At 40.3% G+C, this 27,321-nt stretch overlaps 1 protein-coding gene across 2 annotated transcripts; it reads right to left on the reverse strand.

Annotated features, from left to right (window-relative positions):
- Positions 1–624: 624 nt before the first annotated feature.
- Positions 625–26,435, reverse strand: C1QTNF1 (C1q and TNF related 1). 2 transcript variants are annotated; one of them, XM_027850146.1, is made up of 5 exons: positions 25,978–26,435; positions 23,354–23,441; positions 5,975–6,167; positions 2,444–2,595; positions 625–1,553 (listed from the first exon to the last, which is right to left on the reverse strand). In XM_027850146.1, the coding sequence occupies exons 3-5, from the start codon at positions 6,154–6,156 to the stop codon at positions 1,003–1,005; spliced, it is 885 nt and encodes a 294-aa protein (XP_027705947.1). In that variant the 5' UTR covers positions 6,157–6,167; positions 23,354–23,441; positions 25,978–26,435; the 3' UTR covers positions 625–1,002. The 2 variants fall into 2 exon arrangements, with proteins under 2 accessions (XP_027705947.1, XP_027705946.1); XM_027850145.1 differs by lacking the exon at positions 23,354–23,441 and having other exon boundaries at positions 25,978–26,433.
- Between the last annotated feature and the right edge of the window lie 886 nt (positions 26,436–27,321).

The raw sequence follows: 27,321 nt of genomic DNA on the forward strand, positions 1-27,321 counted from the left end.
GTCTGCAGGCTTATCTCTGAAATGGTTACACATATCACTAAACAACCAGGAAGGCAGTCAAAATGACCTGGCCTGTTTCTTTTTTAAGTTACTCATCAGTCCCTAGACTCATCTGACCCAAGTATAAGCAAGAACAGAAATCAGACATCAGGTTGGAAGGAAGTGTGAATGTAAAAGAGAAGCCAAGTCAAACTCTGCTTGGTTCTTTTAATAACAAGCTATGCTGTGTGGGAGTAAGGCAAAGGGACAGCTGCCACATGTGGACACCAATTGTGCCGGGTGAGCAGGCAGCATCTGAGGGACTTTTCTACCCTCAGATACCTCACGGCAGGCAGAGTTAGTACTTTCACAGTGACACTCCCCATCCTGTCAGGAACCTGAAAAGGGTATGAGAGGGCAAGAAGTCAGTCCAGTTAATCCGTGAGGAGGGCTTGATAATGGAGTGAGTAGAAATTGATCTATCCATATAACAACTCTTTCCCCAACTTTCCTACTACTAGTCCTGGAAACTGTAAAGAATTTCTCTGGAACTTTGTGCTAAAACCAACTTTCTCTGGGATAAAACTTCATTCAGTGGCAAGACAAAAAGACTACTTCTCTTATTTTCCATGATTTACATTGCTCTATTTAGTAACCCTTTTAATGTTTGCTAATTAGTTCCAGTAACAGGAGTGGAAATTATTTCTTCTGAGAAACTCAGTTATATTACTAAGCTGTTAAGGGATTTGTATCCTGTTGGAGGCAGGACATCCCCAGTCCTTGATTCTCATATGTTCCCCTCCCTGATAATTTCATATGTTTTCTACAGTTGCACAAAAGGGCATTGCAAAATTTAGGAACAGATAGCATTTTTCATTTAGTAAGAATCCTGTGGAATGTAGATGGAGTGGAAACAGTAGTCCAGGAGAAGAACGGCATTTCAGGAGGGATTCAGCCTGGTGCTTGGATATCAAGGAGAGAAGGTGCTGGCCATGGCACTGGGAAAGAGGCTGAGGAGCTGGCTTACGGCTCGGCGTTGTGTTTGATCAGGTACCCATTAAAGGTGATGTAGGTATCAAACTCATCACTGAAGATGGCATTCTCCCGCTCCCCCTTGAAGAGCCGTACCCACACCTCATCCTGCTCCTGAAGCTCCAACATCAGGCTCTGGCTCTGCATGATGCTTCGGTCGCTCACCTGGGCATAAAGTATCACCACCTCAGCATCATTCTTCATGATGTGGAGATAAGTCTCCTTCTGATTCCAAGTGTGCACATTGAGGCTGAAGAAGTAGATGCCCGGCACGTAGCAGTAGAATTTCCCTGTGAACATGTTGAAGTGACTGTAGAGGTTAACAAATTCCATGTCAAAAATCAGCGTCTGGTAGTAATCGTTGCTGTGCAAGGGCTTCTTCCGTCCCACTGAGAAGGCGGCGTAGTGGTTCTTACATCGATCCCCAGGAGCCCCCATTGTGCCCTTCTGTCCCTTTGGTCCTACATGGCCCCTGGCACCTATTGATCCTGTTTTGCCATATTTCCCTTGGAGGCCTCGCTCTCCTCTGTCACCTTTTTCACCTAAAAGAGATATAAAAAAAAACATATAGCATTAACTGGTCTACCCCTTTGTTGTCATCCCAGGAATCAGGCTTCAGTCTCTGTTCCCTCATACTCTCAGCACCTGACCAACGGTTCCCAGACTAATTCTTCATTCATGGGCCAACCTGAAAATTCTAACTTCTACTTTGGTTGTCCCAACTTTATTTTTCATATCCTGGGCACAGGGATGACTTGATTCCCAAATAATCCATTCAAACAGCATCAACCCCAAGGAACTTTCTATTTTGATCCAGACCCAACATTTTTTTTTCTTGAAATCCCTGGCAAGGAAAAAGGGAACATGTGGGTTTGTCCAAAAGCAGCAGTTTCAGTGACCAAGCCCATGGCTCACTTTAAGCGAATTAACTGCAGATGTCGGAGCTCCAGGATCCAGCCTCCTCACCACAAAATCCAGGTCACATGTGTTCCCAGTTAGATTTTGCAGTGTTGTGCAAGGTTATCTGATGCTCGCAGTATTGTGGCGTTCAGGTGGCATTTCAGAAAACAGGCTGGGGAGCACCAAACCTCAAAACAAAGAACAAAGAAACTTGCAGTCAAGAATGCAAGTATGGGGAGAAGAGACCCAAACTGTCTCTATGCCTTGTTATTCTGCTCTGTATTATCCTAGGGATTCATCTCCTGACCCATATCCTGAAGAGGTAATCACAACCTTGCCTAGAATCTCAAAAGTAGGGGAGGAATTTCCTTCTCTCCCCTCTAGGCAAGAAGTTATCATGGCCTCATAGCCCAACCTGCCCCAGAAGAATTTATTCAACTCCCTCCTAATTAGAGTATTCGTGCTCAGCTACAGGGAGTAATCTCCTATAATCATTTTTGAAGCAGTCAAAGAACAACACCATCTCTCTCACCTTTTAAGATAGTGATATTGATCTGAGGCATTGGCATTGGCATTGGCATTGGCTGGTACATGGGGTTGCCAGAGTCACAACAGTGTAAACATTTCGAGTGAGAGGGCTGCTCTTCCAGGCTGGGGTTGTTCTTTTCATGATGATCTTCAACCCTGAAGGAGAAAGGATTACAGAAAAGAAAATGAGACCTTCTAACTAAGGAGTCACCTCTTTCAGTTGAATAACTTCCACACGATTGAAAGGAGAATTGGATTTTGAATCAGAGAACCTGGTATCAAATCCTAGTTTTGCCAGTGTATAATCTTGGACAAATCACTTAATCTCTCTGGACCTTGGTTTCCTCTGCTATGAAAAAGAGAGTTGGACTAGATGACTTCAAGGTTCCTTCCAGCTCTAAATCTATGATTCTGTGAGAGCTTAAAATATGATCCCAGTGGCTATTCACCCTCCTAGCTTCTATGCTGAAGGAGTGCCTAGTCTTTTTCCAAAGAAGAATCAGTGAGTTTAAATTCTATGCATACCACCCTGTTTCCCCCCAACACCCACCAAAAAAATATTTGGAAGGGATCCTTTACCCTTTATTAACCAACCACATTCAATTCAACAAATGTTCATCAAGCGTCTATTTATTACCATGCAAGTCATTGTATTAATCTTTGTTAATTAGAAAATAATTAATGAAAGATGCAAGATTGTGTAGGTGCTATTTACACCAATGATGGATCAACATGTAAAGAGATCAGGTCTCATCAACCCATCAACAAGCATTTATTAAGTATCTAATATATGTCAGGCACTCTGCTAGATGATACAGCTACAAAGATGAAAATGAATCTGTTTGGGACTGGGAAATGTCTTGAGGGATGATCTAATACAACCCCCTCATTTTAAAGATTAGGAAACTGAGTCCCAGAGAGGTAAGGTCACAGATAGTAGATGGCAATTTGGATATTGAAACCAGGACTTTTGACTGGACATCTGGTACTCTTACCACTATGCAACTAATAGCACAACAATAATGCATATCAACATGGCCATCAATAAGTTAAGGACTTGTGATCTTGTCCAAACACCAGCATAGGTCACATCCCTTCTATATTGTAAAGCTTGTCAGATTCATTGCATCTAGACTCAGCCTGACTACTGTTGTTGTTGAATCGCTTCAGTCATGTCTGACTCTTTGTAACCCCATTTGGGATTTTCCTGGCAAAGATACCGAAGTGGTTTGCCATTTCCTTCTCCATCTCATTTTACAGATGAGGAAACTAAGGCAAACAGGATTAAGTGAGTTGCCCAGGGTCACACAGCTAGTAAGTGTCTGAGGTTGGATTTGTATTCAGGTCTAAGTGACTCCAGAACTAGTGCTCTATCCACTGTGCCACCTCGCTGCCCACCATGTGGCTAGAGTTACATAGAGTTACATTACTCACAGAGCAAGTAACTTGCCCATGGTCACCCAGCTAGTCAGTTTCAGAGGCTAGATCTTAAATCCTGGTTTTCCTGATTCAAAGTTTATCCACTGTAGCACAATGCCTCTTATTAATTAACAGGATAAATCTAAGTTGCATAGAACACCTTTATTTATATGAAAATAATAATAGTCAAATATAAAATAAAATAAATTTGTGGCCTGGTTCCTCACCTGTCCCATATGAAGGTTATTTTAAAAAATTATCTACAAGACCTCTTTCAGTTCTAACCTTCTATACTCTACTGTAATGTTAACATGTTGAAATTGGATAGAACAGAAAAATCACTAGGACTATAAGGCAACAGTTTCATGCTACCATCTAGTGGTGTCTTGTTGAATTGCACCGGGATATCTTGAGTCCAGGACAACTTTTGACTAGGCGCTCTGGATCACACAGCTGGTGCTACATAGACTGGGAAATAGTGGTCTCATTAGGCTTAAAGTTTTAGACTAGAATTACATAAGGCTCACACAAGTGAAGTGATCTGCCCATGGTTACTTAGTTTGTCATATTATTGTGTCTAGACCCAACCTAACTCTCTTAATTCTAGATTTTTTTTCTATCTAAAATAGAAAATTAAGTCCAGAGGTTGCCCATATAGTTCCACTCTGCTGCTTTGCTCTCAACCCAGCTCGGGTCCCCTTTCCTATGTCCTCAAAACAGAGTTAAGGAACAAGTGAGTTCAGTTTTCAAGACAACTAAGAGGTAAAAGAAATGAGGTAACAATTTCAACATAGGCTTTTTTTTTTAGTCTTACAAGGAACTCAATGTACTTTATAAATATTATCACAACACCCCAGATAGGTTAGAGTCTACACACCCAGGGCAAGATAGATTCCAAGTTTTTTCCATGGAACAGCCTTCTCTGATCTTGCTGACTTAATAAGAAAATACAAGTCATAACAGAACAAGAGGGAAAAAAAGTGGTCCAGTGAAAAAATTAAAGATTTAGAGTCTGAGGACCTGGGTTCTAAGTCTCCCTCTGCCTCCATACTACCTGTGCAAGGTTAGGCAAGTTGATCTTTGGGCCTTAATTTCATCTATAAAATGAGGGGGTTGGACCAGAACTTCTAGTCCTAAATGTATGATTCCATGATGTATCCTATGATTCTTCTCCACTAGAATCATAGGATTCAGGACTAAAAGGGACCTTAAAGGTCAACCAACCCTTTCTTTCTACAGGTGAGGAAACTGAGTCACTGAAAAGTTAAGTGACTTGTCCAAAGTCAGACAGATAAATTAGCAGTGGAAACAGGACTTATCTTATGCATCCCCACATTCCTCTACATGTTGGAAGAAGGCTAAGACTATTCAGTTTTTTTTTAATTAACTCAACCATTTATTAAGTACTTGTGCTAGATAGACAATGAAAATATAAAAGATGAATAGGATACAGATCATGCTCTCAATGAACTTACACTCTAAGAGTAGGGAAAGATGTGCACTTATATAGATAGTTATAATACAAGTACCATGGTATAAAGGACAGAGTATTTGTATTGAAGTCAGGAAGGCCTGTGTTCAAATATGAAAAAAAATGTTATAGACATTGCTGATCTTCATCAAAGGAAATTTCTGTACTGGTAGTTAGCTATGTGCATCCAGACTAAAAGATTGTTCACTTTCAAGATAATGCAACTGAGTCACTAACCAGAATGTTCTGCAGATTGTAATCTAACAGAAATGCTAGGCTTAGAACCCAGGAATCTTGTCTTGTTAGCCAAGAGCTTTAGACATAGTAGTTAAGTGATAAGTTTGTGAAGCTGGGAGACCCCACATCAACCAATTAACCAATGATTAAGGGCTCACATTCATAAAATCATCGGATTGAGAATTCATAAAAGCTCATTTTGATCAAAGCGGTCCAATTCCTCTGATTTTACAAGGGAAGAAGTGAGATTCTAGAGAATAAATAACTCCCAAGGTTATAAGGTAGTCAATGGGAGAGTCAGGATTTGAATCCAGGTCCAGGACTCTTTTCATTATACCACACCACCAGGACAAATAGCTCACATAGTCCCAACTCGCATGCCTTATACCAATGCCCCCAATGTCTCACTTTTCAGTGTGATCCGGCAATGGTGATGGTAGGGCCTCCACCTTAACCTCTTCCTGAGTCTCCTCCTGGTCCTTCTGAGGTTGCTGCTTTTGTGATGCCCTGCCCAATGCTGTGTCACACCAGAGGAGTGTCAGCAGCAGGAAGGATCCAGAAATGAATCCCAATTTGCGGGAGCCAATCATTTTTCCTGGCTCTAGGATAGAAAGAGAAAGAGACACACAAGGAAGGTTAGAGAGACAGAACCGTTGCAGATGAAACAATAACTGAGGTGCCTACCTCTTATCTACAGCTACGGGAAATGCCTCTGCTGGGGCTCATTTTGATCTTATAAATTATAATGATAAAAACTACAACCTGAGATCTGAGACCATCTGTTTGAGGCTGGAGAGATGGGAACTGACTGGCTAATTGCTTAGAGTAATAGTCACTGCCCTGACAGGCTCCTCCCAAAACCTTGAAGAATGAGAAAAATGGAAATTCACATTTAGAGCTCCATTAACCGTTGCTATCCCAGTTATTAGACACCCAGTTATTTAGAGGAAGCCAGATATGATGGAATGAGCACTAGACCAGGAGCCAGATGGTTTGGGTTTGAAACATTGCTCCATGAGTCATGGAGTTGTATGAAGAGTAAGCTACCTCAAGTTTCTAAGCCATGTTTCCTCATCTGTAAAATGGAGATAACAATCCTTGCATCACCAACTCACAGGGCTGTTGCAAATATAAAAAGAAGTACAGGGTAACCCCCAATCTGCTGAACTGGGGCTGGGCATGCATGGCTCCATGGACAGACATGTGCTCTGGCTCAGTGCTGAAGGATATGGTTAACAAGCAGCTTCTAGTAGTCTTTGTGTGTCCCTGTGATTAAGTGAAGATGGCTGACAATTGAGACAGGAAGAATTACCCTCACTAGGCTCTAAGAGCAATTTAAAAAAAAAAAAAAAAGCAAAGACAAAATTCTGCTTTCTGCTCTTTTTGGCTATTCCTTGGATTTCCATTAGGGAGAGGTAGGATTTCCCTCCCCTGCCCATGGCATGCAATAATGACAGCATACACACACAGTAGCAAGAGCATGGACTTGCTTATATGAGCCTGAGACTGGAACTGAGGTTTCTAGCTCCCTCTTCCTTTTCGTATTTCTTTCCCTGAGCCTGGGCCACTGAAGGGCAGTCCTGAGAAAGGGTCATTTCCAGCCCTGTCAGGTAACCTTCTTGGGTTTCTGTTGAATAATTGAAAGGTTGGGACCTGGCTGTGCAGTAGAAGGTGATTTCCTCTACATTTTCTCAAAGGAGAAAATGATAGCTACCAAGAGAATTCTGTAGCTAAAAAGACTAATAACATGGAAGTCGTATCATGTCTTACCAAGAAATATGGACTTCTGAGTTGCTCAGACTCAGATCTAAGGTGAACGTGAAATATCTTTCGAGCAGTTCTACAAAGTTGTCTTTAACTCTCAGGAGACTATAATAGGTGATGGACTACTCTTTCATGTTTTAAGTATTCATTAATGTGCACTTATGAAGCTTTTGGATTTTAAGCATTTAGTTTGTGGTGAAGGAAATAAATGCTATCCTATACCTGATATCTACTTTATATATTGAGCATCTCTTCTAGAAGCGACCCAATTTTTTTTTCATTTAATAGAGACCCTAGACATGAACCATACCTAAGTTTTATTTTAAGAGATTTCCTGTGGCACTCTGGGGTGAGTGCAATGAGCCAAAGAGTGAGAGAAAAGCCCTCTCCTCTGGGATAGAAATCTAGGTCCATGTGAATCCAAAGCCAGGGTCCTTATGGAAAGGAGGGCTCTCCCTGGGTCATAGGTGACACAAAGAAAGTGTTAAGTGAGCTGGACTATTATAAATGTGAACTGTTATTACTGGACCCATTTAGAAAAGGAGAAAAATCCCAAGTGAATTTGGAGTCACTGAAGTTGATAAATCATCCCTTGATTGCACTCTGTGTGATACTGGATTATTTTCTTCCATTGTCCCTCTCTGGTAAATTAGGTAGTTAGGAAAGTAGGTAAGTTAACTACAATAGTCCTCTAGGGAATTATTTAATATGCCTCCTGAAGCATCTAATTTAGAAAGAGTTTTCCTGCCCCCTTCAAATGATACTACTCTAATCCAACCTTCATTTCCCTTTCATATCTGCTTTCTTAAAAAGCTTTAGACCTTAAAATCCTTAACAAAGTCTCAAAATGTTCATTCTTGAAAAAAGCTGTAGAGTGTTTGATGAATTACCTGTGGCAGGACAATTCTTGAATTTAAAATAAGGAAAATTTTATACACATTTTCACCATTTAAAACTGGGCACTTTAAGGCTCTCTTGGATAGTGTCAAGTTAGATGGGATTCTACAGTATGAAGCTAAGCCTAGCCCTGATGCTTGTATACACTAAACCTTGAGACTGATAATCTCACAGGGGTCAGAATGACATGTCATCTTTGATGAAGTCCAATCTATCAGACCTGGCTTTACTTATAGATTGCTAGACTCCTATAGCTGGAAGGGGTATTAGTAGCTAACCTCATTGTTTTAGGAGTATAGAAACTGAAGTCTAGAAAGGAAGTGATTTGCCCAAAGTCACAAAGCCAGTTTGCTGTGGAGTACAAGTTAACTGGGACAAAGTAAAATAGTTAAATTTATTTACTTCTACAATGAACCTTATAATTTTTTTACATCTATAAAAAAACTTAATATGCAATATATCCTGCTTTTGCTGCAATCATTTGTTTTACACAATTTGGCATTGAGTTCCCAAGATTATAACACATATTCTTTGCCACAAACCAACACATTCCTTTGGATATTAAGATATTACCTTTGATGAACAGCCTATTTTCCCAAGTCAAGCTTTAATTATAGGTCAAAGTTTTTGTGGTGGGAATTATATCCTAACCCCTTACCTCCATGAAAGTTAAGATAGTTTTTTCCTCAAAAGGTATTGAAACTATCTTTGAGATAAAATTCTCAGGTAACTAAAGCTTTGGGCTGTTAACAACCCTTCTAGTTTGCCTGAGTACAAAACGGCCACAAGGAACTCCAGGTGCTTTCTGATGTTTGACTAGTGGACCACCTGCAGCAATTTCAGAGGCAGGGTAGCTTCACTCAGATAAATCAACTTGCAGTATCCTCAATGAATAGAATATCTTTGTCCTTCTATGGCTAAGTAAATCTCCTTTTGTTAACTGTTGAATGACAACGAGATGTCTCATTCCATTCTAATATCAGATTTAAAATACCAGGGAACTGTTTTAAGACAGGCCCTGCCCACACAGGTTTTCAATTTTAAATCAGGTGAGTTCCCAGATTATTGAAGCAAATTTCTCTCTCTCCCTCTCTTCCTCTCTCCCTCTCTTCCTCTCTCCCTTTCTGCTTCTCTCCCTCTCTCTCTCTGCCTCTCTCTCTCTCTCTCTCTCTCTCTCTTTCTCTCTGTCTCTGTCTCTGTCTCTCTCTCTCTCTCTGTCTCTCTCTCTCTCTCTCTCTCTCTCTCCCCCTTTCTCTCTCACACTAATTTCTTAACCATTTGTGGCATGGTGCAGAGATGTGTTTTGCAGTATTTTACAAGAGATTGGGGGAATTCCTGTAATTTTACAACATTTATTCTCCTCAACATATTAATATATTTATCAGTTCATCATTCCCTCAATGACAACAAGACTTATAGGCCCACTGGAAATAAAAAGTCACCCAAATTTTTCAGGTGGATGTCTAGTGAAGACATTCAAACTTTACAGGGCCATCTAGATGACTTCTGGTTTTCATATGATCTTCAACGAAAAAGTGAGTTCTGTCAGTAAAAAGTACTTTTGAGAAGCATCAGTACTCCATATTTTGTATTATCTTGCCCATAATAAGCAATTTTTTCTTCATAGCAACAGTTGTTTGTCCTCCGTTTTCAAAGAGAACCAATAACATCACAGGTGATGTCTTGACTCATGAGTGAATTGGATTTTAGTGAGACAGAGTTGTGCAAAGTCATCAGCTTCACTCTCTCTTCCAGAGTCATCCAAGTTCAGTGGCAAGACAAAATTCAGGATGACTGTTGATGGCCTGGAATGCAGTCAATGATCTTGGCACTTTCAACGTCTGACCAAGCTCTGAGTGCTCCATAAGTGCCTGTTTCAGCCTCCTTCATAGCCATTGGAACAAATTGTTCTCTATGTTTTCTGGCATTCTCACCATTTTTCCAACTTAGACAAACCTATGCCTCACTGTAGAGGAATCAGTAACAACCCCTCAAGGTTCTAGGTCCCTCAGAAGGTCTTTACTTTTTTCCTGAAGATTAATTAGGCTGTATCACCTAACAAAGCTTGGTGGGTTCTTGGCACTATTTTTTGTTGTCAGCTGTCCTGTTCGTGCTTTGATGTAATTGATTTTATTTCATCGTCGGTTTGATTGATCCTTGAAACACCAATAGCCACTGCAATACCTCTAACAGTCATTGAAATGTGCTCTTTAAGAACTATAACTTTTGCACATCTCTTTGAATAATACCCATTCTTTAAAACCACAGAATTAAAAACACAACAAATGAAATACATTTGTAAAGAACTAAATCTAGCAATCAATTGGCAGAGAACTCACTAAAAATGTGGAAACCAGCTCAATCCAGTTGGATCTGGTCAAGGTTTTGAGTCACAGACACATATGGCTGCTGTTACATAATGAAATCATGTCAAAATTATTGTTCTCTTAAGTAATTTGTACACTACTGTATCATCAAATTGGCAATAGAATATAGATCACTTGTGCTCCCAGTCCAAAACTATGAGGAAAAAAAATCAAGCTTTGTCAAGAGGAAATGAAGAGGGAAAATTTGTAAAGGTCTTTTGCATGATTTTTTAAAAAATCATTTTATTGGTGTCACTAATACAGCAACAAGATTGCTTTCATCAGTTTATCCAAATGAGTTGTGTCGTTTTTTCTTTGTGTGATGATAAATACCTTTTCCAATGATTCTGACATTAGTTCTGACATTTTAAAAATTTGTGCAGGAAGGACTCTTTTCTTTGATTGTTGGAAATTATTTTCATTGTATATGTAAAGTAATTGATAAAATTCTGGAAGATCACTTCCTTGGCAATACCTGAGTGATGGATGAGACAAAGGCAGCCTAGAGCACTGGGTAAAACTGGCAACTTCAGCTGGGAAAGAATTGATCACTGAGCTCAAGATGAGTCAACTTTTCGATTTACAAATGAGGCAGTGTTCCTCAGACAAGAAATAAGAACTTAGTGGATATAATATTGCATTTTGTACGTATTTATCATTGTCTTATGTGTTTTCTTATGTATTTATCATTTACATATCAGAGAAAAGAAGACACTCTCTTCCCCACTCCAATCTACCCTCCACTGAGCCACTAAAATGATTTTCCCCAAACCCAGGTCCAGTCATTTTACACTCACTCCCACCTACTCAGTAAACTCCAATGGCTTCCAATTGCCTCCAGCAACAAATACAAAATGCTCTGTTTGGCATTCAAAGTCCTTCAAAACCTAGCCCCCTCCTGTCTTTCCAGTTTTCTTACAACTTACTCTCCAACACATAATCTTAGATCTGGTGACACTGGCCTCCTGGCTATTCCATGAACAAGACACTTCCATCCCTTGGGTTGGGGCATTCTCTCTGGCTTTCCCTTGTGCCTGGAATGTTCTCCCTCCTCTATTTCAACTACTGACATCTCTGGCAGTTCCTGCTAAAAATTCAACCTTCTACAAGAAGCCTTCCCCAACTCCTCTTAATTCTCATGCCTTCCCTCTGTTATTTCCTATTTATCCTGTATATAGCTTGCTTTGTATATATTTGTTTGCATGTAAGCTCCTTGAGGGAAGGTACTATCTTTTGCCTCTTTTTGTATCCCCAGCACTTAGCAAACCATAGCAGGCACTTAATAAATGTTTATTGATTGATTGATGCTCTGATTCAAAAGGCAAAACTCTTTATACTTCACCACACTGCTATACTGAAAGACATCAGAATTCTGATCAATACAGTAACCAATTGTGACTTCAAAAGGCTTTCCTTTGATGAGATGGGACTACTTTGAATTGCCTTTGAGAGTTAGGTTAGGGGAAAAGTGGTTGCCCTGTCTCCTACCTGGCCTTGGCAGAAGTGAGTTTTGTGTCTTTTTGTTTGTTCTTTCCTGATCTTAGGTGAAAGAGCTTTATGAAATGGAAGTGTCCAGGAACCTTGTGCATTTGGGAAATCCAGGGGTCAGATATGAATGGTGGTAATAGCACTATCCACTGGTGACTGACAGTAGTGAAAGTATCTACAACAGATGTATAAAGACCAAGGATGGCAGCAGCTTCAGGGAGTACAGCTTCTCATTGCAGAGAGAAGTTCTTGCTATGGCCTCTTGAAAGTCGCTGACCCTGGGAATCTAATATAGAGTTACACTTAAGGGAAACTTCATGAGGACTCAACAAAGAGAAAAAAGGCCTTCCAGGGCCAGGAGTTGGGAGTTGTCACGTGTTCTCCACATGTGTGCCTTATTTCCATTATGATTTAAAACTGAGTCAAATCTCCCCATGGACATTATGTGCATTTATGGGAAACTGTGTCTCAATATTTGGGGGAAATATTTTGTATCAATTGTAATTATTCTAACTTCTCAGGAAAGATATTTTCTAATAGCTAATTAAGTTTTCTTGACTGGTTGTTATTGGGGAATACACAAGAGGGGGGTTGACTAAATAACAACAGTGTTAGCAATACCGTCCTTGAGGGTTACCCCTAGAATCCTGAGCAAATAGTAGCAATCACTCTTCTAGAGCACCCAAAATGCAAGTTTGAGAGTGAGGGGGCTAGAAAGGGTGCTACAAGTCCTCTGGAGTTGCCTGGTCTTTGAATTGATCTGAATTCTGATATCTTTTAAACCTGCTATCTTTTATATTACTGTGGTCATTATATTTATTATTCTCATTGTTCTATTTACTTCATTCTGCATAATCCCAGTCTTTCCAGGTTTCTTTGAATTCTTCATATTTGTCATTTCTTATTGAGTAATCATATTCTATTAAGTTTAAATACCACTATTTGTTTAGCAATCTGGGTATCTACTTTGTTTCCAGTTTTTTGCTACCACAAAAAAAGCATTGCTATGAATATTTTGGTCTATTTGGGACTTTTTCTATTGTTGTTTTGTTTTGTTTTGTTTTGTTTTGTTTTGGCTTCTTTGAGCTATATGCCCAATAGCTAGACCAAAGCGCACAAATCATTTTTTCATGTTTCTCACAGGATTCCAGATTGTTTTCTGGAATAGCTTTCCCATTCACAACTTTACCAACTACTTATCCATGTGCCTGTCTTCCCATAACCCCTCTAACATTAACTGTTTCCATATTTTTTCATCATTGCCTATTTGCTGGGTATAAAGTGAAATTTTCGAATGCTCTTTCTACTATTCATTATGGCTTCTCTAAATTGAACCTCAAAGGATGTGAGTTTGTCATTAAGGAAATATTGAAAAGAATGTTCCATAGACTCTCAAAATTTTTTTCAAAAGGAGAATCCCCATGATGTTTAGAGCCAGACCAATTCATTGGGTGCACGCCCATCCTTCCAAAGTAACAACATAGTTTCAGATGTATGAATATCTAGGAAGTAGAGAACATTATGTCATCATTCCCAAGAATATGGTCCTTCTCTAGTGAGAGACTTCTTTACATGGTCACTAGTGATTTTCTTCTTTTAATGGCGTGTCATTTTTCTCCTGCCCATTCAACATTTATCTGATGCCACTAAAAGAATAGTAGGATTGGCATATGGACAGTAGGCAAAGAGTATCTACCTCTGAGTCAGACTCTACTCACTCTGGATATTTCCTTGATATAAAACTATGCAGTATTTGCACTCATGCAACTCTGGCTAATACAGCAGGAGTCAACCCCCAAATCTACCCACCTACCTACCTTGAACATTAATAAAAATTCTCACACTAAAAATCTAACCTTTCATGCTGCTTCAAGAGGTCTCTTGAATTCATATTTGAGGGAAAGAGGAAAGGGATATGACCATGCCCTCAATGGTGAAGGACATAACTAAACATTTCAGTAGTTCTTTCCTTCTCCCCCAGAGAGTTCATTAATCACACTAATTGTTCATTTACCAAACTGAGGGAGGTGAAGAGAGGGAGAACAGCTTCTAGCTGATGGATGATGTTTGCTCACCTCTCCAGAAAACTATTTAATATTTAATTCTGCTGCTATATGGCAACCCAACTTTTGAGCTGTTTCAAAGGGCGTGGTCATAGAACTAGGGGGCAGGGACAGACAAGGTTTTTGTTGTTATTGTTTTGTTTTGTTTTTATCATTAAGGTTTCCTAAGCTCTGAAGAGTTTTGGATCTAACCTAGGGGGAGACTACCCAGTGCCACTAACTCTGACCTTCCCAGAAGGGACTTGTGAGTAGATGAAAATGGAAGCCAGAGCACATAGAAGGAATGAAGGTGAGTAGAATGAAGGAAGCTGTCACAACAAGAGAGATACACTCAGCCCACAATTTGGAGCAGTTGGGTGAGAACCTGTTGAAGAGCAATACTGATCCCATGTCATGACCAGCCACCAATAAGAGGAGCATCACCAGGACTTGGAGGCTGAGAGTGATGAGAGCTGGCTGGTGGGTCAGAACTATCCCTTTTACCTTTCTAGTCAAATTGCTTGTTCTTTTTTTTTTTTTCAGCCTAATTGCCTTCTTGTTTGTTCCATATCTATTATTTCCAGATTCGAGTTTATTTACCCACCATAAAAGCCTGTGGAACAGCAGAAATGCTAAGCTCACTGTGTGTTTTATTTAATAATTACAAAAGAGAAGATAAAGAAAAGTATTCCCTCCTTTAAAATGACAAATATTTGCTCCAAACATGTAGATGGATAGACATGGGGACAGAACCGTTAGGGTAAAGCATGAGGACCAGTGGTGTTAAACAACTAGTTCTCTAGAAAAATATACATAGGACACACTTTTAAGTTTAATCTGCCTCATTAACATTTTCTCCATCACACTTCCCCACCCCTGGTCTAGACAATCAACCGAAAAGCCCAGATTGGTACCATTTGCTTATTTCTGAAGTATAAATGCTCACATTGGACATTTAACAATAACGTTGGCTCCAGCACACTCCTAATGGAAACTGGACTGTGGCAAGCCTGGCGAAGAATCCCCAAACTCAAAGTCTGATAGTTTTAAAATGTATGCTGATACTAACCCCAAGCTATGAGCAAGTAAAATACAGGCATTTTCCTTTTCCCCCTCCCTCTTTTTTTCTGGCAACAGATATTTGGCACATGGAGCTTGAAAAATAAATCATGATCCCACAGATTACTTAGGAGGAGAAAACTAGGTCCTGGAAGGAAAAATAAGCAGGAGAAGATCTCCACCAATAGTAAAGAAGGAGAGTGATTTGCCTGAGTATACCCAGATAGGTCCTTTGACTCAGGAGATGACTGACAGCTCAATCTGCCTTGCTCACCAATGCCACCTGGTGACTTACACATACATACACATATATACATATGTATATATAACACGTATTTATATATATGTGTGTGCGTATGTGTGTGTATACCATATAAACAAATAATTGCCTAGTCTCACCATGAAAGCTGAGACTTTTAGGTTTTTAATATCAGTTTCACTCTCTGAATCTTCCTCTGTTTCACTGTCTCAAAAAGTTCTCTATCTTTAGAAAAGGAATGATTAGTTGAGATGAGAAGGGGAATAGAAGTTTCTTTTGTTAGAACTATTCATTATAAGACTAAGGGTAGGGAGAGGACATTCTTGAGCTGATTGCTAGTTTGTCAACCAGTGGTTTCCTTCCTTCTGGTCTGGTGTACAGCAAACATGAAAGAGGGAGAAAAGGTGGCCTTATAGACAGATAGTGAACAGCCCCAAAGGAGTCTAAGCAAAAACTCCCCTTGCCTTATAAAGCCACTACTTTCTCTTACTGAAATTTCATGCTCTTGGAATCAAAAACCTCCACAGTAGATGGTGAGTGTACCCCCTCAAAGCCCTGAAGAGAATCTGGACAGCTCAGGAGTCTAAGGACCAAGACTGATCTCATTGTTAGAGTGAGCTCTGCCAGTTCTTCATACCAGTTTTGCTTCCTACCCTATTATTTCATCCCAGTAGAAACACCAATTTCCTCTGGTAAAAAAGATGTCCTCACATTACCTCCTAGCTTTAAGCTCTCAAGCAACAGCTTTACTTTCTGTCAGAGAAACGCTTGTGTCAGAGAGAGGATAGGGAAAAGAAGATTTCTGATGAGACTCTTTGTCAGAGACAAGGTAGACTTCTGTCATGTCTATGATTTATTGCCCCCATCAGTAGTTGGTGACAGTTTTGAGACCTGACAGCTCCCTAACTGAAAGGTAGTAAAGGGTTTGGTTATTTATATGAGTTTATGTCTCCATAACTCTACTAGGATTATTAATTGATTGACTGATTGATACAAGGAACAAAAATAGCTTTGACCAGTTCTTCCAAGACTTGGATGCTCCCCCCAAACCTTATTAGCTCCCAGTCCTCCAACCACCACCAAGTGAAGCTGCCTAGAAAACAGAATTTTATTCTACTTCTAACTGCAAATAAGACAAACTGAATATTCATCATAACCACATAACAAAAGCAATTAATAGGGCTTATTTCTTATCTTCCAAGTCTGCACTACTAAAAGCCATGGGTCCAGTAAAGTATCACTATCAATGCAGCAAAATAATCAATAACAAAGATTCAATTTAGAGCCACCAGGTCATGCCTTAGACCCTCCAACTTCTTGGCTTTTGAGAGTGTGGCAGTAGATCTGATTTTGTTCCTATTGAGGATATAGGAAGCATGACTCAGTTAGCTCATGGAGGTAGCTAAGTGGCACAGTGGATGGAAAGCTGGGCCTGGATTCAGGAATACCTGAGTTCAAATATAGCCTCAGACACTTACTAGCTTTGTGACATTGGGCAAGTCATTTAACCTCTGCTTGCCTCAGTTTCTCATTTGTAAAATTAGGATAATAATAGAACTACCAGAGTTGTAAGAACAAATGAAATAATAGTTATAATTTAAAATTATAAATATAGCACAGTGCCTGGCACATAGTATGTGCTTATAAATGCCAATTTCCTTCTTTCCTGTTGTTTTCATTCTACCTGATCTATTCAGTTTGGAGCCATAATGTCCCCTTGTTCTTCATTAGACTTTTCTCCTCTTTTTCCATGCATAAGTCAAACCTCTATGAAATAAATAGAACAGTCCAATGCGTTGGTCATAACAATCCTCTCCTCCTCTTATTTCTGCACAAACAGTAAGCACAGTATAGATCCATATAATGAAGCTGGTGGTGTTCTGTGCACCAGTTTGTCCTTGGGTCAAATCATTATCTAAAGATGACACAGGAACATAAATACAAACCACCCTAGAACTCAAAACAACAATCCCTATATATTCATGTATACCCATCCCCTCAAATGCCCTTCTAGGGCATTTCTAGTGGCTTCTAGGATCAATCTCCTAGCTGGAGGAAGAGTATGCATACTCGGAGAGGTCCCCAAATTAAGTATCTGAGCTGCATTGTAAGCACTGAGCACTACTGAGGTTGCTGGAGAGCACCCGGAGATAAGCAACTAGGATGGTGAAGGGCATTAAGATCATATCTTAAGAAAATGTCTTGAAGGAATTGGGAATGAAATAGAAGAGAAAATAAATGCTCATTAATTTAAAAAAATAAAACATATATTTTAAAAAGGAGAACAGGGGTGCTGCCAAAGAGGGTCCTGTAAAAATAGAAGCTCCATTGAAGGCAAAGACTATTTTTCATTTTTTCCTTTATATCCCCAATCTTGCAAAAAGTCAGCATATAGTACTATAGTCCTTGAGTCCAGTGGTTTCAGGGAGATGAAGAAGATGATAAAAGAGTAAGAACTAAAGCAAAGGAAGCAGAGAGGTGCCAGAAGATAAACTTCATAATTTTTATAGGGCCAGTTCAATTTAGAGAGCACAATAATCCCCCATTGAATATGGCTACTTTTATTGAACACCAATTGTATATGAAGCTGCACCCTCTCAGTTGCTTATTAGCATTGTGATCTTGGACAAGTCAATTAAACTCTGTGGTAAAAGCAATATTATTCCTTGTTATATAGGCAAGGCTAGTTTTTCCCCAAAAGTCAAGGAAACTTCCTCTGAGCCGTAACTGGTCTAGAACACTAGGGCTGGAGCCACTGACATGACTTTGCAGTTGCCTAACACATAGGAAAGCCAGCCCACAAGCGGTCAGTGTCTCTCAAACTGGATGGATGGTCTCCTGCCATGTAAGTCAACACATCTTTCTGACCCAGATGCTCTTCGGTATCAATTCAAGAGAAGCTGTGTCTATTGAACCAGTACTGTATCCTTGCCAACTGTCTTCTCCATAGTCTATCAGTATCCCACTTCCTTCCAATCTCTAGCCTGAACAACTGGACTAACTTAAGTCAACTCCAGCCCAGGACTTTCCTCATCTATAAAACAGAGATAATAAAACCTATACTGTCTCATAGGAATGCTGTGCAGTAGTGCTTCATAAACCTTAAAGTGCTAAATAGATGAGTTGGTTTTATTATTATTATTAAAAAAGGCATGGTCCTCAGTCTTGTAGAGATCATATTCTATAAGAATAACACTAGAATGAAGAAGATCTAGTAATCTAGTTATTATCTCCAAGCACACTTGGGTCCACATATTGCATATTTTGTCATAACCGACATTAGACTTTTTTCACAAACAAGACCCAGGATGGCCTAATGAGCAGAGTGCTAGGCTTGGAGACAGGAAAAACTGGATTAAAGTTCTGCTTCAGCTGTATGATTATGGTAAGGTCACTTTAACTCTCTTAGTTTCCTCACCTATAAAATGAAAGCATCCTCAGTACAACTCCAAAAACATATAGGACAACAGGAATGACATACACCTCATCCTAATTCCCATATGATTTTTATCTCCTCTGTTAGCTCTCCATACCATGAAAGTTTTTTGTTATAGGAAGTTAGGAAATTACAGGTATTTGGTACGGTGGCATCTTTTTAAAACATTCTTCTTAAGTTTTTATGGATCAATGTTACAGTGGGTAATTGCGGACAACAACATTTCTGATAATGGTCCAATTCCAGTCCAGTTTATTGATTGATTTCTCCAGGATATTTTTGAGGTTTGGATCTCTAGTTTGGGGATTTGTTATTTATTAGTCCATGAAAGATACCAAGCTTGTGTTGTATTATTCTAACCACCAGGAAATGAGTTTTTAGGTATTTGATAGGTGTCCAATTTTTGCATCCTACAAGGATACATTTGCATAGTTTCTAGCATTTCTTTACATCATCTACATTGATCAATAAGTCTCCTTAAGTATAACCTTTCGTAATTTCTTGTGGCAAATAACCTGTCCTTGAATTGTCATCATAAACCTCTCTGAGTCCACAAACTCACATGATTCCACCATTTATTTGAAGCTTCTCTATCAACAAATTGTTGGCTGGGTTCACATGGATGTCAACTATGAAGGGCTTTTTGATTCTGTTCTTGGAATTTAACTATTTCATAGGCTGTATGTGAAGCTAAACCACTTTCAATTACATCTGACAAATCTCATGTCAGGTACGTGTTACTAGACTTTACTTTTGCTCCGTGAAGTGTTGTCCACTTATTCCAAAAATATTTTTGTCAGTTTTTGACATGTATCATGTGGTATAAGAATGTCTCTTTTTTTGGCTGCCTTATGGTAGTGGATCCATATTCAGTTAATATTGTACAAGTTTTTGTTAGGATACTTTCCAAATCTGTCATGATCTATTCTACACTTCCAAAAGTGAACAGTAAGACTAATATTGCGAAAGTATTAATAGTTTTAAATGTGTTCTCTCCATCTAGCTTTGATTTGAGGATAAGACCAATCAATAAGCATTTATTAAGCTCCTACTGTGTGGTAGGCAATGTGATACAGTAAAAATGTAAAGAATGAAACAATCTCTGCTCTCAAGGAACTTACATTACAATGGGTCAGAAAACAAGTACATATATAAATATGTACAGAATAAACATAAGGAGAATAAATTCAAGGTAGTTAAGGAGGGATGGCATTAGCAGTTGGGAGCACCAGCAAAGAGTGCATGTAGAAGGAGGTGTTTGATGTATATCATGTATCATGGAAAGGGGGGGGGAGAGGGAGGGAGGGAGTTTCTGTGAGGCAGAGGTAATGAGGAAATATATTCCAGGCATGGGAGATGGCCAATTCAAAGACATAGATTCAGAAATGGAATGTCTTGTATGAGGAACAGAGAGAAGGCCAGTTTGCCCGGACTGCAGAATTTGGGACAAGTAGTAATGTACAATAAGGCTAGAAAGATAAGTTGAGGTCAGGTTGTGAAGGGCTATAAAAGTTAAACACAAGAATTTACATTTTATCTTAAAAGCAATAGGGATCCATTTGAATTTATTGAATAGGGGAATTGTACTTAAGGAAATCACTTTGATTGCTATGTGTAGGACAGACTAGAGTGGTGAGAGACTTTGGATGGAGACTAATGAGGATGCTATTGTAATAATCTAGGTAAGAAGTGATGAAATCTTGAACTAAAGTGGAGGTATATGAAGAGAGGGAAGGGGTAGAATGTATGAAATGTTATAGAGGTAAGAATGGCAAGATTTGGCAACTGGATATGTAGGGTGAGGGAGAATGAGGCACCAAGGATGACACTGAGTTTATGAACCTAAAAGACTGCCAATAAGTCTCTTAATAGTCAACCTTAGCCTTCTTGATATTTTTTGCTCAATGTATGTTGCTTAGAGGAGGCCAAAGTATTTGTAGGTATCACCTTTATCCAATTCATTGTGACCTCCAGATTCAAGATGGAAACCTTTCCTTAGCATATATTAAGCCAAGTCCAAATACCATTTGTATATCATTAGAGAGAGATTCCATAAGATGAAGGAGTTGTTTAATATATTTTCTGGTGGGGGCATATACTTTGATGTCAGTCATGTACATCAAGTAATTAATAAGATGCTTTGATTTGACTTGGTCTTTAATTTAGAAATCAGATTTAGCTATTTTAAGTAAAGTGGATATTAGGTTAGGCAAACCATAATGAGCTTACACTGTCTCCCTGAAAAATGATGTTTTCTATAATTTGTTCTTGACATGATTATGTGATGGTAGCATGTTTTAAATAGACAACAGTTTTCCATGTGGACAAAAAATAAAAAATATTCTAGCATTTTCACTATACTGTACTTGTTTCTATTTTATGTACAGTACCGTATTACATAAATAAGCCATGGGTATGGAACTGAATCCAAGGCTTTGAAATAATCAACAACAGGTATTATCACCATCATTGTCATTATATGTAGGCCAAGAGGAAAAGCACTGTGTTGCAAGGCACTAAATCTGGAGAACAGATCCAGAAACTTTTGGGATAGAGTCCATAATCTGAGCATCTTATGACCAAAAGCCTACATGCCTCTTGCCCAAGAACCTTGGGAAGATGTCAGTCCTGGGTGGCTTTCACAAATCTAAATTATTGAGAAATATAATCTCCTTCTCCTGTGTCTAGTAGCCAAATATTGCACATGGGGATTAGCAACCAAAGCAAAAATGGGTTACTGGAAGTATGCAAAAGTTAGAACTTTGCCCTTGGCCAACAACAATATTTGAACTATCCTTCCCTCCTCCCTCTCTCTCTCTCTCTCTCTCTCTCTCTCTCACTCTCTCTGTCTCTCTCTCTCTCTCTTTTTCTCTCTCTCTCTCTCCTTCCTTGCTCTTTTTTCCATCTGTCTCCCTGCCTGCCTCTTATTCTGTTCCATTTCATTTCAAGGAAAATTCCTGTAGGAGCCAGAGAGATGGGCACACACTTTGAGCACATCCTGTTCTGCAGCTGTTCTGCTGTAGTGCAGTTCAGAGCCTTCAACACCAGCCCTGCAGAAGGAAAAAGCAGGGCCTGGAAACAGAGATAACTTCTGCTTCCAGTTCACCATACAGAGTAGTTGCTGGGTTAAGGGTTACTCTAAAGACTCTCAGATGTATTTCAGGGGCACTATACCTGACCCCAAAGCTTTTATGCTGCTATGCACAAACCTGTACACACCTCAGCCCCACTCTTTAAAGCCAGACTATGTAGGCAGGAATGCCAAGCCCAGTTAGGAAAAGCAAGCATGAACAAGAATACAGAGATTTAACCATATTATAAAATACTTGAGAGGACTACTTATCTTGCCTGGTTAATAAGCATAATTTAGTTACTATTGTAAAGGAGAATCTGAGATATGTTTTCTCTCTGTAAGGATATTAATGATCTCTCTCTCTCTCTCTCTCTCTCACACACACACACACACACACACACACAGAGTACCCTCACCCAGAGAAGCAAGAAGGAACAGGATGAGGCAAGATCAAAGAGATGTGTTCAAGTGGTGAAAGTCCCAACATTTCACTTTGGGGATCAGAGAAAAGGAAAAGCAAAAAACATTCACATTTCACTTCCATGTTTATAGTCAAACCTTCTCTGCGACACCAAGAGGGCAGACACAGAAATGTGAGGTAAAAAGATAGAAGTGAGTTATACAATAAAACAGCAAGTTTTTCAGTCCTACACTAAGTAACCTGCAGAAATAGACAAGGAGGAAGGAACAGTCAATTATTAAGCACCTACTATATGTCAGGTGCTATGCTAAGCACTTCACAAACATATCATTTCATCCTCATAATTACCGTGGGAGGTAGGGTCTATTATTATCATTCCCCTATTAAAGATGAGGAAACTCAGACAAACAGCAGTTAAGTGACTCGCCTAGGGTAACATAGCTAAGTATCTGAGGTCAGAATTGAACTCAGGTCTTCCTGACTCGAGGCCCAGCATTTTATTCCCTGTACAACCTACCTGCCTTGGTCACAGACAAGAGGGACAGAACAAAGTCCCTGAGGTTTAGAAAGGTCTTTCAAAAGTTAGCATCCAAAGAATGCAAATGGTTTCTTGCATTAGGAGAAGCATGTCAGTATCCTAGAGTGACTAGTTCTCTCATTTCAGACCCAGCATAAGGAGAATGCTATAGACCTAAGCAGGAAGGAACCCAGAGCCAAGACTATGGAGTGATTATTCCCATACTTCATTACCAAAAGGATGAGCCTTTGGTGTCAGACCTTTCCCTCTTAATTTTCCATGAAATTCTTCAGACCGTCAAGGCTGAGTACTCCAAAAAGGATGATTTTAGGATTAGACAAGTGGATAGACATGTGAGTTTGTCAAAGTAGTTTCTCTTTTATGCAGATTACAAAATAAAACAGCTGTGGGGAAACATTTCTTTGACCCTTCCACCCTCCTGGTTCTTCCCATTGTTACACTCACCCCTTTGGTATAGGCCCAGCACATGGCCCAGCTGGTCCCTGGAGCCACAGCTACCATCAACCCAAGCAACAGAGAGACACACCAGGTACTGGCAATAGAGGACAAGAGAAACAGCAGCAAGTGTATAGTGTAGACACTTGGCAACATGACTGTGCCTACAAAATTCTTTTCATCTTTGTTTTGATGGGCAAAGTTCAATGCCAGAATATTTGGTTTATGAGTCATACTAATTACAGCTGAGAGAGAGAGGAGGGAACCCAGAACAAAAACCAAGCATGTTCAGAAAAAAAATGTTCTTTACTTATTAGATTGGATAGGGAAGCTGCAACCTGGGAATGAAGAGAGGCAAATGTGCCCTTCCTGTGAGAGTATTGGATTGGGTCACTTCCAGTGGTCATCAGTGGCCTTCAGTAGCTGCATGTACCTGTCATACTAACTATATCACCAGGACAGAGAACTTCTACACTGGCAGCAAGAGGGAGCTTCAATCTAAAATCCATATGCCCAAGTGTCCTGCCATATGCCAAGTTCTGCCTCTCACTCAGAACTCCCTCATTTTAAGCTGCAAAGGTCACCTTTCAGAGATGCACATCCTCTAACCTTTTGCAAGGTGGGGGTAAAAGTGCCATTAAAGAGAGAGAGAGAGGAGAAGAGATAAGGTGCATAGGTAAGAGAAAATATATTTCTCTCTATGCAACAGGGAATTTTCCACAGGCACAGAGGTATAGGAGTTAGAAACATTGAATTAAATCCCACAAGCATCTATTAAGTGGTTTCCATGTGCAAGATGCCACTAACTTACTGAGTCATCTTGGAAAATCATTTAATCTCTTTGAGCCTCAATTTCTTCATCTTTAAAAATGAAGAGATTAGATCAAACGATTTCTAAGTTCTCTCACTGCTCTAAAGCTCTTATATTTCCATAGGGGAATGGGAAAGGGAGAAGATAATATCCTTTGGCACTCTTCTCCCTGGGACACTGAGCAGATCTGCTGAAGAATTTCCTAACTTTCTGTCCCCAGACCCAGTTGTTGATGGTGTCAAGGTGAGAGAATATGCCATCAGCCCACTATCAGTAGCTGCAATTGTACAAATATAGACAGAAATGCACACACAGGAATAAGCACATTCATTTGCAAAGATGCCATGTGTGCCTTGGCAGACCATTGGAAGAGCTTATGTTTCTTTGCTCTGTTAAAAAAAAAAAGTAGGAGGAAAGCAACTTTCAAGGACGTCACACACTTCCCACTGGGACCTGTAGTACATCTAGCCTTTGGGAAAATTCTTTTTCTCAGGGAACTTTACATTTTAGTTTAGGTTGCTCAAGCAGGACAATCCCATTTACACAAAATTGCTCAGTTTCTAAAACCTAGAAGAGGAGGAGAGAGGAAAAGAGAGAGAAATAGAGAAAAAAAACAGCGATACAGACAGAAAACAGAAAGACAGAAAGACAAAAGGAGAGAGAAAGAAAGATCAGAGAATTAGCCTGCTTCCTCATACCAAGTGGGGGAACTACAAAATAGAGTCACACAGGGTCACCAGCAGAGGAAGACACATGGTGAGGGATTAGAATGATCTACAAAGAACTGGGGAACCAGGATAGGAGCTGCCTTTGGAAAAAGAAGGCACAAATAGCAAGGAAATCCCCCAGCTAATTGGTGTTTCTGCCTAAAGATAGAAAATCACAACTGTGCACAGAGAAGCATTTATGGTGACTACAGCCTCCCCCTCAGACACACCCTACATAGAGATAAACACATGTCCCCAGGTTGTTTACCCCTGGGTCAACTTGTGTGCACAAATTGTATGTTGTGTAGTGTGTTACATAGCAGTCAAAGATATTGTTTGTACCATATGTTGTGTCTCCAATATCACAAATGTACCATCACGCAAATACTCTCCAAGGCATGAGCAGCAGCCCTAAAGCCCCTCAAGCGAGCCTGGTAAAGTGACATTGTTTTTTCCTGTCCAAGCTGGATTCCCTCCAGGAACATCTCAGTTATTTAAATGCAGAAGCTGAAAGTCAATGCTTCCGGTAATATTTGTGGAGACAGTTCGGATAAATCTTGACACCCCAGTTATAAAAAGAAGCTGCCCATTGTGGGTAGCTGTTCCCTACCAAGCATATTAAGGCAGTGAGTCCTATCTTCCTTCTCTTTTAAGTCCTTCAGGAAAGCACAAAAAAAAAAAACCAAAAAAAACAAAAAAAAAACCAACAAAATCCCTCAAGAACAAAAGGAGTCCTGATAACGTTTACTAGCAAAAGTCTTCGGAAGAAGTTCCCAAGCAATCATTCTCTTTCCATATCCAGAGAGTAAGGCTATTAAGTTGTAGCCCTTGTGTGCGTGGATGGAGTGAATGACAGCAAGGAACAAACAGGGACACCCCTTTTTGTACTCCTGTCAGCAGTACCGAAACACTCAGTCTCCATCCCTGAGAGTCTGCCTGCTGCAAAGTTCGCCTGTCAGTTTTACTGTGGGGGGCCTCGGATAAAGAACTGATCTGGGGTCAAGGAAGCAACAAGCCAAGTCAGTACCTGACTCCCCTCTCTACCCTCACCCTCTCCTCAGCCCCTTTTTGGCTCCCCACCACCACCACACTAGCCCCAACCCCGTTCAGCCTACCTTGCTGTGAACTTCCCTGGTTCAAGATTTTGTTTTCTATCTTGTCTGACTTTCCACCAGCAACTGTCTTGTTGCCTCAGCAGAGGCTCGATCTTTTAGAGCATCTCCTGGGGGCTGTAACCTCCTCCCCAGCCAGGTCCGAGGGAAATCACAGGCTTGTTTGAAGGAAACTCAGCAAGGGGGGAAAAAGTCCAGAGGGAAGACAAAAAGCAAAAGGGGAGGGGGGGGGGGCAGTGCAAGTAACAGCCAGTCCCCTTCCAGCACCTTTATCTTCACGGCTCCACGATTTCTTTGGCCAGAAGCGGAAATGCGGTTTCTCGAAAGTCAAGGAAGAGAGGAAGAAACCAGGATAAACACGTAAAGAGAAAAACCCAGCCAGATGTGAGGCGCAGTGGAGCCTTGAATGGCTCCCAGTGCATTTTATACAAACAGCAGCAGTTAAGTATTAACTCTGTGTGTGCCCGGGTTGGCAGGGGGAAAATCAACCTCTGCTGTTCCCCGCCACCCCTTGGGAGTCAGCCCAGACTGAAGAATCAGACTTGCAACATCAGAGTATCTGAAAGTCAATCCAGATGTTGTTAGCCTATTTGTGCCTGTGAGAGCTAGGAGACAGTGGCATCAGGAACCCAGACCAAGGATGTTCAGGGCCAGGCTAGGGGACATCAGAGGCCAGAGACATCAAGTTAGGAGATTAGAGGCACTTGGGGTCCGGAAATGCTTGTGATCAAACCTGTGAATTTTAAGCTTCCATTCTATGATAAACCTGAATTGAACCCTAGATGCTTAGGACATCTGAATGAGGAGAGGATTAGATGCCCTCACTCCATTCCTCACCCAGGAACTACACCTAACAGCAAGCTCATTAGAAGAGGAGGGATCTGACCGGAGAAACAAAGTTTTCTGCTATGGCAATGACTCCATTCTTCCTCTTCTCCTTACCTCTTCTTCCCTCCAAGCCCTATGTGAGAAGTGCCCGGTATGGGCAGAGCATCTCTACTTTAGGGAGCCATTCCTAAGTGCACTCCCTCTGTCTATATCTGGGCAGGAGATAAGGCAATATGGTATACTGGCATTGGGTTCCCAGGGGAAAGATGCTTTCCCTTGCTTTGGTATTTCCTTCCTGGATCTCTCCACATATTTCTTCTTGGAATGCCAAGTACAAACATCTGAGGGGTGGGAGAGGGAATTTTTTTTTAAATGAATGAAGGAGTAGCTACCATAATTGATACATATCTGGCACAGGTAATGTTGTCCCAGGGTTGGGAGTCAGTCAGGAAGTCACGTATGGATGAAGATTGAAGAACAAGAGGAGATTGATGGCAGATGGGCAATGACACCCACATG

This window comes from Vombatus ursinus, unplaced genomic scaffold, assembly GCF_900497805.2.
Source record: "Vombatus ursinus unplaced genomic scaffold, bare-nosed wombat genome assembly UNPS02008996.1, whole genome shotgun sequence".
Classification (NCBI taxonomy): domain Eukaryota; kingdom Metazoa; phylum Chordata; class Mammalia; order Diprotodontia; family Vombatidae; genus Vombatus; species Vombatus ursinus.

Excerpts from the sequence above, each read along its gene's own strand:
- C1QTNF1 (XM_027850146.1), bottom strand. The coding sequence starts at position 6,156 with ATGATTGGCTCCCGCAAATTGGGATTCATTTCTGGATCCTTCCTGCTG. Across the intron at positions 2,596-5,974 it reads TTGCCGGATCACACTGAAAA|GGTTGAAGATCATCATGAAA; the intron begins GTGAGACATTGG and ends TTTCTCCTTCAG. Across the intron at positions 1,554-2,443 it reads CAATATCACTATCTTAAAAG|GTGAAAAAGGTGACAGAGGA; the intron begins GTGAGAGAGATG and ends TATCTCTTTTAG.